Genomic DNA, 18,810 nt, shown 5'->3' on the forward strand with positions numbered 1-18,810 from the left:
TCATCCTTGGTACTTCTTGGATGTAACGTTCTCTTATTCTATTATTATGGCTATGATTTATGATATGGTTCCTATTTTGATGTTTTTTTCATATAGGTACCCTAATAACAACAATATATACAATTGCCTAACGCTGAGTACTCTATTTTCTATAAATAATTCTACAGTTGGAAACCGGATTTCCCTGTTTCCCATTATTTTCAAAATGCGTTTTTGAGTTTTAAATAATGGATCTATAAAACTGAAGTTAGCTGCACCCCAAACTAACAGACCGTACCTTAAAAGAGATTCAACTAATGTTAAGAATACAGTTTTTAACATTTCTTTGTCTATTATACGCCTTAATTGACATAATTTGTATATAAGCTTCCTTAAATTATTGCTAATATTCCTTATATTATTGTAAATCACACAATTATTACAATAACTAAAATATCTCAATAATTTTTCATTTTGTTAGTCATTTCCTCCCATGTGTTTCAAATGTATTTCAGTCGCCTTTCAATTGTGTTCAAAGGTATTTTTCCTCCTTTCTTTCTCTTCAGCACACCCCGCCATGAAGCCTGTTTTTGTATTTTATTAGAAATTTATTTTTGATTGTGATTTGATTTCTTTTATGTATATTGTATTGTGTTGATTTTAATAAAATTATTGAATGATTGGTATTTTACTATTTTATTGGAAAATATTTCGAAAGTTCTACTCTAACTTTTATTTCATTTCAGAGTCGTTGATGAAGTGCTAAACAAATTCCAATCCAATATGCGTCTACGTCTTGCCTGTTTGAAAACTGTTGAGAAGCTGCCTTCGAATAGTTTATGAATAAGTGTTTCATAGTAATCATAATATTTACCTGCTTCCATCAAATAATATCACTGGAAAAACCTAAGTTATCATCAAATGATTCTCAAAAGATTATTATTTTACATAGATTAGCATAGGCCTAATAAATATTAATCTGTTCAACTAATAAATATTTTACACAGATATTTTTTTTCTAATTAATTAACCGCACTAACTCTGACTCGTAATTATTTACTCTTACCACAGTGTCATTTTTTGAATAAAATAGTTTTTTATGAATAAAAAAGTATTTTTTGAGAAAAAATACTGTATGAGGATGTTTAATTTTCAATAAAAATTTACAAGCTGTTGATACGGTTTGAATTTATGTATATTTCAAGTTTATTATAATATTTTATGAGGATGATGCCACCATGTGATTTAGGCTTGTGCGAGGTAAATGAGACTGATAATGATGAGAGATGAGTTTGCAGTGCAACTGCAAAAAGTTGGATGAAAACCTGTGTTTTTTAAAATCTCACACTTTCAAGAGCACATTTTGTAAAAACTATTGAAGATATCACAAAACTCTACTAGAAACAACTTGTAGAAAATCTATCAAGCTTCATTTTTGATTGGTTACTAATTTCAGATGATTGCAATAACCATAAAATATATAGGCTAAATGTTTAATGAGAAAATGCAACATAATATAAACTACCTTCATCTTCTCTAATACCAGGGGTAGAAATGAGGACGAAGACTACTGAATTACTGACTTTAAATGTTAACTAATTCCAACAAAGGTGCTAAGTCAAAAATTGGGTTCTACACATTTCCTCCAAATTCCTTTATCAATAAAAATATTGATCTATTGGTGCAAAAGTGAAGATTTCACACTCAAAAATAAAACTGCTGCAACGGTCGTCAAGAAATTCATAAAATGAAATCATGCATCAAATTGGAGATAATTTAATGCTCTATAAGCTCATAATCAGCATGATTTCTTTCATCAAAAATTGAAAAGTTATGAGGCCAAAGAGAGCTTGACATTGGAGACAAACGTTTTTTTTTTTCAAAAATCTTACAGGTCAAGGCTCGGATATCTCAAAAACTATGGAAGGTACAGTATCTCCTATATAGTTTCTCATTTCTATGGTAAATAAAACTCACTTGGCTATAAGTTTTTTCTATTTTGAGTATTGCAGAATTATTGCACAAAACATTTACCAAATTGGAATTATTTTTCTCAAAAACACAGACTTTTTGTACAGTAAAATAAATGAAAGAATTATTGTTTATAAGGATGATTTCAAATTTTACCTCGCAAATGGTTTCTAAATAGCCAGAACGAACAGCTGTAACTTTAACTGTGGCTGTGGCATGTAAGCTACAAACACGAACGAGAAACGACATGATGTGAATTTGGGAAAACATACTTATTTTGGGGTGTGTGGTTAGTGAATAGAATTGATTATAAATTAGTGAAAATCAGATTATGGTGATTATTTAGCTTGAACGATTCTTTGTATTTACTTTAGTTTGTTAAAATTCATACTACATTTTAGTGATCTAAGATAGATTAATTGCTCTTAGACAAATTACAAATTACAATGGTGAGTTGGCTTTCAAATAAAAGTAGCATGACATTCTTGAAGTAGTTTTAGGTTATTCATAAATTTATATTACAGTTGTAACATACTTTTTCTATTCTTTGAAAATATTAATACCTATATCAATTCAGTTCATAACAATTTGACTGACAATAGAAAACGAAAGGATTACAACAAGAAAGAGAGATTAATGATTGACTAACATAATAAACTTTGAGTTATTAACTTATGAAAATTTCTAGTGCTGCTATAATTTTATTTTAAAAATCTCTAATATTTTATCATTTCTTTCCAACAGCTTAAAACCTTTTTTAACAGATACTAGGATGTTTAATTGTGGTTGATAAATAAATAAAGTTCAAAATTAAGGTTAGGTTCGTGATGCCTGAACAGAAAACATGGAAATGTATTTAATCTTTATAATTTAATCAATGTAGGTTAAACTTTTCTACAATTATTGTGGTACAATATTGGCCTAGTATCCTATAAGTGAATAGAGTTTATTATAAATTAGTTAAAATCAGATTATGTTGTTTATCTAGCTTGAACGATTATAATTTTGTATTTACTTCAGTTTGTTAAAATTCATAATACATATTGGTGATCTGAGATAGATTAATTGCTATTCGACAAATCACAAATTACAATGGTGAGTTGACTTTCTAATTATAGTAGCATGACATTCTTGAAGGAGTTTTAGATTAATCATAATATCTACTTGAAGGTAAAATTCCTTAGCAACGTCTCGAGATTTAATGACACAAAAACACTTATACTTATATTAATTATTATTACATTCTTATTTATCTGCCGACATAATTTTCATACAACATAAAAATCAAATGAGTCATCAAATCTAATTAATTCATACGTAATAATAATAACCGCTTATCAGACTAATCAACAGCTGCCTGGAACAAGGTCTCTTTCCCGATCTTCTGAAAATTTCAAGAACGGTGATAAGGAAGAGTTGTCAAACTACCGGCCTATATATCTCATTCCTGTTTTTGCAAAGATCATGGAGTCAGTGATGTTCATCCAACTTTCAGTCTATTTTGAGGCGAATTCACTCTTTATGGAGGATCAATTGTTTTTCGACGTGGGCAATCGACTACTGACGCTGTCCAACGCTTCGTGGAATCTATAATTGAGGAAATGGAGAAGAAGCACTCAACTGCGTTACCCTCTGTGACCTCACCAAGGCTTTTGATTGCTATCTCATGATGTTTTGATGGGGAAGCTCATGAAATATGGTGTTGAAGGAGTAGCCATGAAGACAATGGAGGAGCACCTTTATGGCGTAGGCAGGTTGTGACTGTAAACGGTGCCAAATCACAGGAGCTCCAGGTCAGGTATGGAGTGCCTCAGGGATCAATTCTTGGCCATCTGCTGATCCTAATTTTCATAAGTGACCTTAGTATGGATGGAAAAGCCCTGCTGTTTGCTGATGACACAACTGTCATTGCACAGGATGAAGATCCACAATTGGCTGTACTAAGGTCTGCCGAACTATTGGAGGAGGCGAGCGCATGGTTTAGGGCAAACAGACTGTATGAATGGAGAGAAGACGCAGAATGTTCTGTGCACCCTGAGGCATGGTCTGCCTCCTTTTGGTGGGCCTGAGGTTAAGCTACTTGGATTCATGGTGGACTCATCACTGACATGGGACCAAAACACATTGATATGATGATTGTGTAACCGACTCTCCAAGGTAACATAATCTGATGTGGAAATTGAGAAGTCATGTTCCAAAGAATTACATGGTCACTGCATACCATTGTCTATTTCATACCCCCTGCTTCATACTGGCAGCTTGTCCACAATTCTGGCTGGTTGGTAGATGCGGCTGCTATGGGTCATTCCAAGTATGGCAGGTCCAGCTTCCGTCTGTTTCTGGTGCCATAGCCATTCTCATCACCCCTGGTAGGCATAGTATGGACATTGTGAATGAAAATGTTGAAAACACTGAGAATCTTTTAACAAAGAGGTCTACAATGTGCCAAAAAGACTGATCCTCAAAGAATCCGTCTGGCCTTTCTCTGTAACAGCAGTATATCTTCTACCTCACAGACACCACCCCCACAAGGTGATACCTTCACGCTTTGGAAGAAGGCAAAATAGCACATGCGGAGATGGATCTCTGGTATACATCTCAGAATTCTGAGAAAGAAGAGCACCCTGTTGAACCTGCTGCAGACCACCTGTATGTGCCCGTCCCAGGAAATCTTACAATCCAGAGTGAAGCTGAGGAGCTTCACCGAGAAATAATTACATAGCACACTGTTCCTGAGTTCAAACACAATTTTCTGAGTCTTCTCGCCATTGAGAAGGAAAAGATTTGCCGGAAACCAGTCTAGATGCGCGTCTCGGGTTGAAGCTAAGGAATTTCACCTTAAAGTCCTATCATAATAATGTGAACGTTTGTCTTCGTCCATATTATGTGCTTTTAAACGTTGGTATTGTTCTTTACATGAAGTTGAAGTGGCCTTATCATGAATTTTATGATTTTAAAACAAAGCATATAATGCCCAATGCATTAACGGCTGTTTCACCGTTTTTTTTCACCGAAAAACTGTTTTTCATAGAAAATTAACTTATCGTGCTAATGCTACATATAATTAAACTTACGCATTGTTGGCTGGACTTTGCAAAAATGGCATTTCTTAAAAATAATAATGATAATAATGTTATTCCTTATAAACAATATTTACGTAAACTTTAGAAAGGTTATAGATTTGAATTTTGCATCAAAGAAGCTTATTAATAATATAAGGAGGAAAATACAGAATTTCTTTCCACTTGATATTCTATTCTGTTGTAAATTTGACTTTGAGCCATTCACATTTTTAGCTTGGGCCCTTATAGGTAACGCAGTTTTAAAAATCTCTCATCTGGTTTTCAAATGAGACCACGCTACACAGAGCTCGCTCTGTAAAGTACCGCGGCGGACGTTTCAGTATTACTGAATTAGGAGTGCAACTAAATTGAATATTTGCCGAGCAATTTCCAAGACGCCCGCTGCGTTACTTCCCACAACAGTAGCGAGTTCGGTGAGGGCTAGCGTACACGCTACCGCCCAGGTACTAGCTGACGTCGGTGTGGCAAGGCCTTTGAACAACTTGAATTTTTGTACATTATATTGTAACAAATACCTCATATCTGTATAACTTACATATTTTTTCTCATTTCAAGTCTGTCGCTGAGTTCCTCAAAGGCCTTCCGTCTTATGACGAGAACAATTTTGCAAGATTTCATACGGATAGCAGTAGTCGAAATAGCATGAGACGTCCATCGTTATACCTCTCAACAAAAGACCATCCATCAGAACAGAGTAAGTAGTTCCACATTCATCATATTTTTATATAATTTTAATAATAATAAGACAGCTCACTCCGTCTGCATAGAGCAAACGATTTGTGGATCACGGATATGGCATGATTGCTCACCTCTCGGATGAGAGGAGTATTTGTGTCAGAATTGTTCTGGTATTATCCTCCAGGATTTGGTTACAAAGGCAATATTTGTCATTGAATTTTCAGCACTAGCTGAATGCAATATTGCTGCAAATAAGGAGGACAAACGGTTAGGAGCTTCTTGTGGAACTGCGCAAACTGAACAGATGATTGGTGTCCTAGGAGGGATTCGCACATCGCTGCTTTCAAATTTAAAAAAAGTGCCTACGTGTGAAAAAAGTGCTAATTCACTGCCAGGCCAAATGCAGAAAGCAGTGATCTTGGGCTCACTCCTTCTGTTCACAGCAAACGATTTGTGGATCACGGATATGATTGCTTACCTCATGGATGTGAGGAGTAGTTAAGTCAGAAATCGCTTGTCAAACCTCCTTGGGAAGCGGAGCCCCAGGTTTGGATGGTCAAGCAGCTTATGTCAATAATAATAATAATGTAACTCTTCCTTGGAGGTCGGAACCCAAGGGTGGGTGAGAGGTCGAGCAGCTTCAAACAGGAAAAAATAGAAGTCTAATGACTAATAATCAAATAATTAAAATACAGTATTATTTAAGCGTATATTCTTTCTGATATGGTATTGATAATACATTATGTTCCCTTCCTTTTTAATATAATACACAAATTTTGAAAGTAAAAAGTAGAAAATATCGACTCACCTACTTAGTTTGTGAAGATAATTTCGTATTGGTGTACAGAAGGTGTCTTCGAGCAATGTATGAAAGGCTTGAATCTGCTAAAGACTATAATGATTCTGAAGTTGTAGAAAATTCAAAAAGAAAATTCGTGCTTTGAGGCGCATAAATTTAATATTTGAGTAAGCTTTTTGTTGTTTTGAATCATTGCCGTTTTCTTGAAATTCAAGCAACAAATATTGGCTACAAATTGTAAAAAAATATCCACAAACTTACAAATAGACATTCAAACACAGCCCTACTTTATCCTATTGACATTATGTAGGTGTAAGAGTAATTTATTAATATTCAATAATAATGATATTTATTTATATAGATAAACAGTAAATATTTCTTGAATGTTTGGATGTAAATCTTACTGTTTGTTTTTTTTATTTTTAGTTATTGTAACAGAGAAGACAAATATCCTGCTAAGATATCTACACCACCAATGGGACAAAAAGGTAATGTACTTATTAAGCTCGGGACACATATAACCTCACCGAGCCCGTGCCGAGGTACGGCCGAGCTACGTCCGCGACACGGTGATTATGGTAGGAGAACACACATATCCGTGCGACAGCCGAGTGGCAGCAGTGTCTCAGTTCTGTGTAGTGCTACTGTGGTCTGATTTTTGAATGTGTTTAATTATTGTTAATAATATAACAGTATTAAAGCTTGTTAGATCCTATTTAAACTTATATTTTTCAATTTTAAACTAATTACATGTGAACACATAAGATGAGAATCATAGTGCTGGTATGTATTATTTCGGTGCATAACAATACCACAATCAGTCATGTATCGTAAATATAATATATCAGCTGTCATCTTCCGCCTTATGTATCTAAACGTATTTAGTTTTGAATTTAAAATTCAAGATTCTGTTACGGGTTCCTTTTTTATAATTTTTGTTGTTTATTTTATTATTTATTATATTATGTCTATTATACCTTTGGCTTAACTTATTATTTGGTTCAACTTTTACTTTTGGTTTAACTTATTTTTCCGTTCAACCATATTTCTCATCACTTTGATCGTACAAAACTGGAAAATTCCGTATCTCTTCAATCAGTTTCTCACTCTCCAAGTTACACGAGCCCGCTCCGTCTCCGTCAAAAAGTAAACTGAACTAGATGGTGACGGCGCGGGCACGGCTCGGGCAACAAACACGGTGACGATGCTGACGCGGTGCGGTAGTATGTGTCCCTACACGTTTGAAAGCATTAGTTTTCTCACTGGCCGTAGTACGTTCGTCACTCGGCCGTGCCGCGGCTCGGGCTCGGTGCGGATATGTGTGTCCCGGCCATTAAAAGTCTTCCATATCATGATAACTTAATAGTATGTTAGCTCAAGTTAGCTCTTGAAAAGTTACACTCTCACTCTCAATTCATTTTTAATTCTATCCATTTGTATATTATTCGAAACTATTTCCATACTGTACATTGAAAGGAAAAGGACTGAAGTGAAGACCAATGACTTTAACACAGACTGATCAAACTAAGCAGTCCGTTCATAGAAATCGGACTGTGCAACGGATATAACCTACTAAAAGATATATCACAAAGTCTATTAAATCCTAACATTATGGGGAGCGAGTTGTGATCGAAAGTACCCAGAGATGGAAAGCTAGAAGGAAATACACAACCCGACTGTTATGTGGGGTAAAGATTAAATCTCAATTTGTTTTATTGAGAATATAGTTTGATTGGCGGCCATCTTTCTGCAGCAAAACTCTATCTTGGCTCTAGGTGCTGGTAATTCCTCTCAGTAGAAAATATCCCTCCATTTATAAAATTCTCGACGTGATTCAAGGCTTTTAATCAACTTTTTTGAAATAGTACTCGTATTTCAGCATGGATGGAAATTCCCTTCTTCTAAGTTTTGGGTGTATTCGATTACAAAGTTTTTAAGTTGGTACACATGTAACGTTAGTAGACAGACTGTCTACTAGTTCGTTTACTAACTTTGGTACAAATGATACTATCAAATCATATTCTATCAATGTTGAATTTTATTTAATGCTTTATAGGAAACAATTTATCGAATTCTGATGTTTTTTATTGAAATGATTCATGCTTTATCGATTCTTTCCCTTCTAAAATTAATTCCACATTATTTAAATTCAAGTATGTAGTCTCAGCTTCAGAAATGTATGAAAGTTTTCCAATTATTCATAAGATCATAAATCTGGTTGAATATTCTATCAATATTATTATTTATTCATGATTTGGTTATAATGTTCCTTTTTATTCCAACAATTTTATACCTCTAAAAAATACTCTTTTATTCAGAGACACTTGATATGCTTGAGATCAATTTTGATCTGGTATCATCACTATAAAAGGTGGAGGCAAGGTACCTAAAGTACATTGGTTGGAGGTATTATCCAGCCTAGTATTTCAGTATAGATTAAATCCAAAACAAAAATTGATATCAATAAATGCAGAAGTCACATAAAATGTAATGCTCTCAAGTGTCATTATAATAATAGCAGCTGGTTGTTTGCAGTCTGCGATGAAGAAGCGCGATCACCTCTCTTTGGATGACGAATCAGGCTGCCGAAAAAAGCCTCGCATCGATTTGTGAAGCTCTCTCCCTCATCTATCGATTCCTGCTTCAAAACTGACTAAAACTATCGTCATTGAAGATAAGACTATGCATTTCGAGTGTGAAATCATTATTCGTTTTGACTTATTCAATATTTAGTGACATTGTATATCAAGTGTGACCTTCCAAAATGATTGTCAAAGTGACTTTTCATAATATTCATACTTTGAATATCTTATTTTTCGTATATTGCTTCGTTAACTGAATCAATTAAGTTGTTTAGTACAAAATATTTTTTCAGTTTCAAATTATGAATTGATTTTTTTTCTCTGTTATCTTTTAGCACTTCTATTCGGCTCATTTGTCCCTAAAGATCTAACTAGATGCTACTTTTTTGCAACATCCATTGCATAATATGCATTGTAAGTGCTGTTTAGACAATCCGGAAGTAAGAGAGCCCCTATTATGGCCAATGACTATCTCTCCTTATTTTATATTCATTTTCAATTCAATTGACTGTAAGGAAATTCCAAAAAAAGGACACACATCTCAATACTAGGCCAACAATAGTTATTTAACAAAAAAAGCTGAAACAAATAGAAGACTAACCAATTTGGTGAACAACTTTTAAGCCTACTTTGTTTGTGAAAATTTGAATGCAATTATTCTTTATATGAATTTGATTAATAAGGCTTTTGATGAAAACAACTGTAACTTTCAATTATATTCCTGTGTTTCTGTGGATAAATATTTATGATGGTAAACATTCATGACCTTCACAAGCCTAAGAAATTGAAGCGTTACAACTATTAATCAATAAGGAAACTATTAAGCGTTATTTATCAATAATTCTTCAAGTGTGCCCTTTCGAATAATATACGGTAACAAAGTAACATTGGGATGTCTCATTTGAATATAAATAAGATGAATAATCTTGAAATTGTGAATAATCAAAAATAAATATTGTTAATAATCTAAAAATAAATCAATAAGTCTTGAAAGAAAAGTACAAATTTTGAAAAGTTTTTTCAACTATCAAAAGAATGTATGAGCAATAATTTATTAATATGATTGATTTTAAACTATACGATTCATCATTGAACTGGATCCTTTACCAGTCATCATAGTAATCATAGTACTCCTCTTAGTGTAATAGTTTTTGTATAACCTATTCAAAAGTTTTTTTTTTTTTTTTGAAAACACGTATTTTGATGGGATATGCCTTCGAAACGACCTCGCGCGCTCTGAATTTCGTGAAAATCAATTTTCGAGGTGGTTATTATATCTGAATAGTAATATATTACTATTAATATAATACTAAATAAAACTTATCAAGTTGATTAAAGTAGTTTGCTAGAACTATCATCTTACATGTATAGAGGATACATCTTGTGAACTCCGGTGGTCCATTGAAAATTTTATAGGCCCATTTTCAATTCAATTTTCACTTTTAAAATTCGTATAATTACAGTTTTCTAGAATCTACCTAATCTCATCTTTTAGATATTTCGCTTTCATTCTATTTGGATTCCAAATCAGATCTTTTACTTTTGAAGTCTCATTGACATCTACTGATCCAAGAAAAGCACTCCACATACATCGTATGATTCGTCTATTCTTATCATACAGATATAGCCTACCCTCTCACTTTCAGCTAAAACTCTGCTCAATTTCTCCCATTTTTATTTTCATAATCAATATTTATCATAGTGTGGAATTATCTACTTGTATATTTACAAAGTAAGAATGAAATTCTATGTTCTTTAATCAGTTCCTAATTCACATACATCGTTGTTAATGCCTAAATTTAGATAAATTCTTACAAAACATATTCCCACCGACTACCGTTCTCTAAATATTTATAAATATTCTGTTATTCTCCGAGAAGACTATGATTTACCGGGCTGTGTAGCTCCGTGTATTTTCGGTAGATACGAAAATTCATATTTGAATTACATATAAGAATTCTTTCCGTGTTTCTCTAGAATATTTAGATGCAAATGAGACTTCAAGTGCAACAACTAAATCCATAACTCAAGAATTTTTAAAACAACATAGTTTGTAATTTATTCATTCCTTACATATCATTTCGAGCACTTGACCAGTTTAGTGTTTTCACTAGTCACTATGAAAGTTTTCAACAACTAGGTTAAAAATATATATTCCTCCTATTTATAACAGTGAATTAGTTTCTTGGTTTCACTTTTTTACACAGTATTACAAAAAACTGTTAAATGCTCGAAAATAAATAAAAATGAATTAATATAATTTGTAATTAAAATAATAAATTAAATGAATAGTTTAATAATTAATTGAATTAATAATTCAACTTAATTCAAATTAAAATAATAAAAATTCCAATGATATTTTCAAGGTTATGTTACAGATTTACTCCGATGTATAAATTATAAAGTAAAATAAATAAATTATCATTAATAAATCAAATAGAATTAATAAATTATCATCTTATTTTGAACTGGTATTAATCTAAATTTTGAAAAGGAGTATTAAAGGGTATTTTTGAGGAATATTACATGATTCGTCTTTTTTTCTCTCTTCCAATATTATGTTAATTATAAGTGAGTTTGTACAAATTGATTAATAAATAATAAAATGACATAGATTTGCTTCCATTTTATCCCGTGATCTTGTTTTGAATCATTATAAGTTGGATATAAAATCCAACAGACAAGAGATCCTTTATTTCAATAATTGTTAAGCTTTCAGACACTTGTGGTCTATTCTGACGGCCCAAATCTGATCATTTATTAAATCAAGCAAAGGAATTTGAGTTTTACTCCATATTTGTTATCAATCAATTTTACAAACAACCATTCAGCTCTAGTGAGTTGTAACCAAGATACATGAATAATTATTCTATAATTCTCACTATTTAAAAGATTTGTAGAGAAATCAAATAAGGATTATGGTTGTGCACCTCGCTTTTGAAACTTTTTATTGATGACATTTTTTAAAGTAAAATCCATAATAGATTCTGATACCTTCTAATATTTGTCACCTCAGAGTTTCAATTGAAGGGAAATTTATTCCAGTTTACCTGGGATATTTTTTCAAAATGGAATACATTTTCCTGGAATTGATATTCTGAGGAATCAAATATATGTCATGAGTTGAACAGTATCTTGGAAAATGTATCCTCAAAATTTCAGGTATTCACTTGCCACCAATTCGGAAATGAATCTCCCTCAAGATTACAGTTTTAAGCGCTGATATCTAAAAAAGTAAAAACCATAAGTTTTTGGTAACTAGATAGTATCGAAACAATCAAAATACTTTGAAAAATGTCACCAGTAAAAGATTCCAAACGCGTGGTGCTTGAAAACCTCCTGTATAAAAATTTATTTTTCATAAACAGTTTTCTAGAAGGAAGTCACACTTGATAATCAGTTCTATATTCCTGAAGTGATTGTGATTCGGAGAAAAGAACTCACATTGTGGATGTATTCTCAATTCATGGCAGCATGAAAACTATTTTCAGGTACTGTGAATTTTATTTTGTATGATTTGTATTCGATCACTCTAGTTTTACTAGCCTACCTATCTTGTGTATTGTATTTTCTATTACTGTATTATGAAAGTAATTGAGGGTATTTCGAAATAAATATTCCTTAAAATAGTGATTTATTTTTATTTGAACTGTTCTTGATAATAAAATAAAACCAAATTATATTCTCTTCAAACAGTTTAAATAAATGATGTAAGATACATTACATAACACACTACATGAAGAATAGTGATACAATATTTTACAAACGTGTTACCTTTCACAATATCTGTGTTGAATCCCAGTTTTGAAATAAACTGTAGTAATTTTTTTTCTCAAGTCACTATTCTTAAATATATTATTTCTAATCATCGGAATAATCAGCCTTTAATAGTTAAAATAGGCTGTTAATAATTTGACAAATTATTCTCCATAATAGGCTAAATAATACTTTAGAAATATTGTCAAGTTTTTATAATGCTGATCTTGCTAATATAAAACTTATCTTGTTTCAATACATCGTTATTGATTTATGAAAACATTTATCTCCATGTATGAATGATTGTGATTTCCATAAATCAGTCACTATGTTTGATTATTGTGTGAAAGTTTAATGGTATGATGAGTGAAATTGGACTAAAGCACCACGGACTTGCAGTATTATCTTATTGCTGCTATTCATTCTAGCTAATCAAACGTCTTTCTTGAATGTCATCATACTCTCGAAAGTCTACTCTTTGAAACTATACTTAAACATCTTATTTGCATATTATTATAATATATTTTAAACAGTAGAACTGTCAATGTAGGCATTTGTGCTTGGCTTGTTATCGAAGATCAACCCCATGAAGTATAAACTCCTGAAACAGATAAGCGATATAATTATTTTGAGAATGCTGAACATAATTTTTTTGAAAAATATGACAATTTGTTTCTCATTTGCCAATTGATTGAATAATTGTATAATATTCCATATTATCTTCATATACGACCATGTTAGAACGTATAGCCTACGGTACATTACAGTTTCACTACATGTTGAACAGCTTTATTTTCAAAATACTCTTTTAAACCCATTGCACGATGAAGCTATTACAGTGCAATTCTAGATTTCAACACAGCTTAAGGACCAAACAAATCCGAATAGTTGAAAGGATTTGTATTTCAATGAGAAATTGTTAAAATAATATACTATAGGCGAGGCGTCCGGTCATCTCTGGATTCGGCGATGACTGGACAGGAATTTATATGTAATGTGTATATTATTAAATTGAAAATATTAAAAATAAATACAAAAAAGGTGAAGAAACCAAAAGAGAAACTGCATTCAGTTCCATCCGTTCAATGTGATTCAGTAATGCGATTCAAAAACATGCGATTCCAGTAATGCTATTTAGCATTGGTTACCACCACTCTTCTGCATCATCACTCTCCCTCTCCCCGTAAACGATGGTGGAGTAAACGGTCAAAGACATCGCTATTTTCTGCGATTCCACTGTTCCGCGCCAGTGTTGCAAACCAAAAAATCAATTTGTTATTGATAATTATTATTATTTCTTCTATGTTTGGTTTTGAAGCATCTAAATTTAAAAATCTACTTTGTGAAAATAATCAAGAACTGAAAATTAAGTGAAGTGAACAACTACAAGACTTGACCTATTTCGGACTGTGTGTAACCTTATCTAAATTTGGGAGAGGAATAGCTCAAGGTTACCTTATTTTTTCTCTCCCTGTCATTTTTGATGATGTACTTGTTGTATGAATCAATAAAGAATAAAGATTTCCATTTCAATTTTTTCAATTAATTTGAGGGCCAGTTTCCGAGCTTGAGATTTAGCCAAGTTCTAGACTTTTCAACTCTAGGATTTTGAATAGTGAGCTTATCTTATACTAGATGTCATCTTGCTCGATAAATAATCGTCCAAAATGAAACATAATCTTTAAAGTAGGGGGGGGGGGTCAGCTTTCATTCAAACTTTCAACTGAATTGTTCCTGGAGATGACAGAGCCAAAAAGTCACGCCTCGCCCCTGTATTAAGCTGATTAGATTACAGTGTTTTTATAATCACAGCTTAGAAATACCAATGTACCTAGAATATATTCTAGTTACTTCGAGAAATACTGTTGAACTAAAAGAGTTAGTGCAAGTTGCTCAAAAGCCGGTTGAATGTTAATCGTGATTAATTTCACGAAAACCAATCAGAGAAGCCTTATTTTCAGAAAACCCATGTTCAATTGGCTCTTGTGGAATTTAATCATGATTTAAATAATGATAATTTAACAGGTTTTTGTGCAACCGGGCCTTAATTTATAAATTTATTTTTCCCACAAAGACGGCTGGATGCATTTATGTACGAATATGAGCCTAGCAAGTCAAGTCCACCTCGTGTGGAACTGTCTATTCCTGAGATGAGAGCCCAGCCAACAGTCATGTAGTTTGACATTGTCGAGCCTCCTCGGAATAGTCACACTCTTAAACACTGGATGGATACCCAGTAACTGTCTAGACACACTATACATACAGTATGGAAACATTGCTAGTACCCTGACGCAAAAATCCGCCATCTTGTTAGGAAGCGCCGCATTGTAATGGTATTAATGGGAGGTTCGGATCACTTTACTGATCCGGATCAATTGATCTCGTTCACTGCCGCGAGCCAATCAGAAGACCAGGATTGGAACTTCCTAAGGTCACGTGACGTGTCTAATATTTGTGCAATGTAAAAAGCATTGGTTAGATAGGCGTTTGATTGACAGTTTCCATTCTGTACCTATTCTGTGGTCTAGAGTCCTTCTTTGTCCTTACATTTTGACTTCGCACAAGTATAATATGGGTTCCTAAAATAATGCTTTATCAGAATCACTCGTTTGATGCAGAGTATTTCCTATTAGAGAAGAGCCTTTGAGGACACCTCAAGGATTTTAACTTAAACACTCATCATGTTTTAAAATAATGAACTGATCTTTTGGTAGCATAGCTCATTCTTCTTAGCTTGTCAAGGAGTATAAAAATCTTGTATCATAAGTCAAATTTGTTTTTAAAAATGTGAAATTCATTCGTGAGTCTTTTTTAACCCATATTTAGCACATACCTGATTTATAATTTGATGGCTGATTAGTAGTCGGATGAGTCCAAAAAAGTAGTTTTTGGGTATTGGTATGTATGTGTGTGTGAGTGTATGTGCGTCTGTGTACACGATATCTCATCTCCCAATTAACGGAATGACTTGAAATTTGGAACTTGAGGTCCTTACAGTATAAGGATCCGACACGAATAATTTCGATCAAATGCAATTCAAGATGGTGACTAAAATGGCAAAAATGTTGTCAAAAACAGGGGTTTTCGCGATGTTCTCGAAAACGGCTCCAATGATTTTGATCAAATTTATACCCTTAAATAGTCATTGATAAGCTCTATCAACTGCCACAAGTCCCATATCTGTAAAAATTCAAGGAGCTCCGCCCCATCTATGCAAAGTTTGATTTTAGACTCCCAATTATCAGGCTTCAGATACAATTTAAACAAAAAAAAAAAGTGGAAAAAATTGAACATAAAAATCTCTACAATAAATGTTCAGTAACATTTTCACCCAAAATTGAAAATAAGCTTGAAATTTGAGAAAATGTGATTATTCAATTGCAAACTGTTGGCAACTGTTGATTCTATTAAATCATTCTCTATGAAGAGATAGCAGATCTCGTGTGTATCCAGCGTTATTGTCCTGTCACCAGCTGGCTCGGATCTTTGAATAGTAGACTTGTGATGCGCGGGAACACTAGCGTCAGGTGATCAATTTTCATAACGGCAAGGAAAGTTGTGTGAGTGCGCCACACCAGATTTTTCAACTCATATTTAGCACATACCTGATTTATAATTTTGATGACTGATTAGTAGTCGGATAAGCCCAGTTATAATCTGATTATTAGTGCTATTGCAAAAAAAATATATCGAATCTAGTCTTTACATTACATGGGCCGATAAGGCTCGCCGTCATTAAGTTTTACAATAAATTTCAATTAATTTTTTCTAGAGAAACATTTTTTTTTTATTCAAACTTACCGAACCCAGGTCCGGAAACAGAAACTGCTCCTGGAAAGGGAAGTAGGAGTAAAGGAAGTGGTGCAGCTCTAACCGGCTGTGCAGCCACAGGCAAACCCCCAACGTTAACAACTGTACTCACCGTTGGAAGGCCAGCAATTTGGCTCAATGTAATTGCAAAAATTATCGCAAACACCTGTAGAGAAAAAATGTTCTTGTAAAAAATTTGGCAGAAAATTGAATATTTTTTTAGCAATAAACTGTTGATTTTTCAGTAGCCTGCTAGTTTACTGAATTTTATAAATTCTTTAATAATTGATTGAAGTTTTATTATTATGTCTCGATTTTTTTTTAAATTACATGGAATTCCAATTCATTTTTCTCAATTCTCAATTCATTTTAGAGTACCAGCAGACCCAATCATTCACTTTCAGTAACACAGTCAATCAATCTCTATTCAAATCATACATCAGAATGTACTTGAATGCGTATTTCTTTATTTATTATTTTCAACAAAATAATAAAATAAATACAAGTAAAAAAAAAACAAAATACATCAACAATAGATAGTCTAAATACATAATGAGTTGGCACTATAATAGGTATTGGTTCTTCATAACTGTACAATTCCACGATATACTATTTCAGTATGTTTTTAAACCTTGTAATATCTTTTCCATGATTAATACTAGTAGGAAGGTACCTAGGTAATTTGATGCCCATATAGGTTGGGCTTTGTTCGTACTTCTCTTTACTTTGCTCTTTGATAATAAATGTTTCTCTTCTTGAATAATGTCATGTTTCTCTTCTTAATTACTTTCAAATTTTTTTGTCAAAGATATTTTTCAATACGCTACATATTTTATATTTTAACACATAACCAATAAACATTAAAGAATATGCAAAATTTGTTTATAAATAAAATTCAATTAATTTGAATACTTACAATAAACTTAATCATGATTGCAATACACTGAGGCAAAACCGAAAAGTGAGAGCACAGTTTATACTACTTTGACTGAATAGATTCAATGGTTAGATTTTATACGTCCCTACAGTAGGCTACGATAGAATACACAGCAATTAAGCCAGATGCCATCTTCTCAGTTTACAAAAACAAGTTAGGTCTATTTCTAGAAGCGATAATAGAATTTGATAAAATAATCGTTCACTCCTAATAGCTACCGTTCGGATTTATGTTAAAATCTGAGTTGATGGAACTAGTTCATGCGTTTCTTTTCATGCATGGCTGCTCAGTATAGCAATATTTTTATAATGTATGCTTATGCGGTGATCTGATTGAAGCCATCTAAATGTTTACAAATCTCATAAGATACAGTATTTCAACTAACAAGTATCTAAAAAAAAATAATAGTACCTATAATATAAAATAAAATGTACTTGGGCTAAAGGTTGAATAATTAGGTGTTATTGAAAAGGTAAAATTTAAAATGTAGGCTCCAAAACTATCTTTTTGAACAAAAGAGAATAAATTTATGAACAATATCTAAGAAAAATTACCAAGAGAGTGAGATGAATGCTTCCATGCTGAATAATATGTTTTAATATAAACCTATTTACTAAGAAACAAATAATGTGGAAAAACTATGGGAGTGACACCTCAACTAATTTTATATAGATTATTTGTATAGCTACAATATTAATGGCTTGTTGCTTGTCACTAGATCCTAGTTTTTATTCAATCGACCCATTGATAAGTATGTTGTTCATTGAATATCCTCCATGGATGGAATGGTGTGGATCTGCTTGTGGCCTTGTTTCAGCTAATTCTATTTTGATAAAGCACATATTGATTGAATTTATAGTTCCACTGATATGAATATCAAGAATTGTAATAATTTACAATAGAAAAACTATTTGATTAGGCTTTGATCTTATGTGAACATTCTATCACAAATTGAATAATTTTTTTGTAATAATTATTAAAATTATAATTAATTGATTAACGGTAATGGAGATCGGTCTATAATCAAGAGAAATGGAAATAATCATTGAGTAAAATAAGAATCTTCATGCAAAATTTCAAGTTAATCAGTTCAGACGTGATGGTACGTCAAACATGTATTTCGTATCCTATACATGTATAAGCCAATTTAGTATAGATTTTATACTCTATTCTTCTAAGCCTTTAATAAATTCTCGTATATTAACCAATAAGAAG

General features: G+C 32.5%; 2 protein-coding genes and 1 long non-coding RNA gene across 3 annotated transcripts in view; 2 read left to right on the plus strand and 1 right to left on the minus strand.

The window, feature by feature from the left end:
- Nucleotides 1–989, plus strand: part of LOC111057770 (exocyst complex component 2) — a 33,874-nt gene extending 32,885 nt beyond the window's left edge. Inside the window, exon 16 of the mRNA XM_039420420.1 lies at nucleotides 726–989. Within this exon, the coding sequence (XP_039276354.1) occupies nucleotides 726–822 (97 nt within the window). The 3' untranslated portion in view covers nucleotides 823–989. The remainder of the gene's footprint in view (nucleotides 1–725) is intronic.
- A 1,453-nt stretch (nucleotides 990–2,442) lies between these two features.
- LOC111057763 (DET1- and DDB1-associated protein 1) lies at nucleotides 2,443–12,725 on the plus strand. Its single transcript, XM_039420421.1, has 4 exons — nucleotides 2,443–3,045; nucleotides 5,589–5,727; nucleotides 6,937–6,998; nucleotides 9,046–12,725. Exons 1-4 carry the CDS (start codon nucleotides 3,043–3,045, stop codon nucleotides 9,121–9,123), a joined length of 282 nt encoding a protein of 93 aa, XP_039276355.1. The 5' UTR covers nucleotides 2,443–3,042; the 3' UTR covers nucleotides 9,124–12,725.
- LOC120349772 lies at nucleotides 9,404–17,852 on the minus strand. Its single transcript, XR_005570406.1, has 3 exons — nucleotides 17,575–17,852; nucleotides 16,650–16,824; nucleotides 9,404–13,449 (listed from the first exon to the last, which is right to left on the minus strand). It is a non-coding gene; the product is annotated as an uncharacterized LOC120349772 (long non-coding RNA).
- Between the last annotated feature and the right edge of the window lie 958 nt (nucleotides 17,853–18,810).

This window comes from Nilaparvata lugens, chromosome 2, assembly GCF_014356525.2.
Source record: "Nilaparvata lugens isolate BPH chromosome 2, ASM1435652v1, whole genome shotgun sequence".
Taxonomy (NCBI): domain Eukaryota; kingdom Metazoa; phylum Arthropoda; class Insecta; order Hemiptera; family Delphacidae; genus Nilaparvata; species Nilaparvata lugens.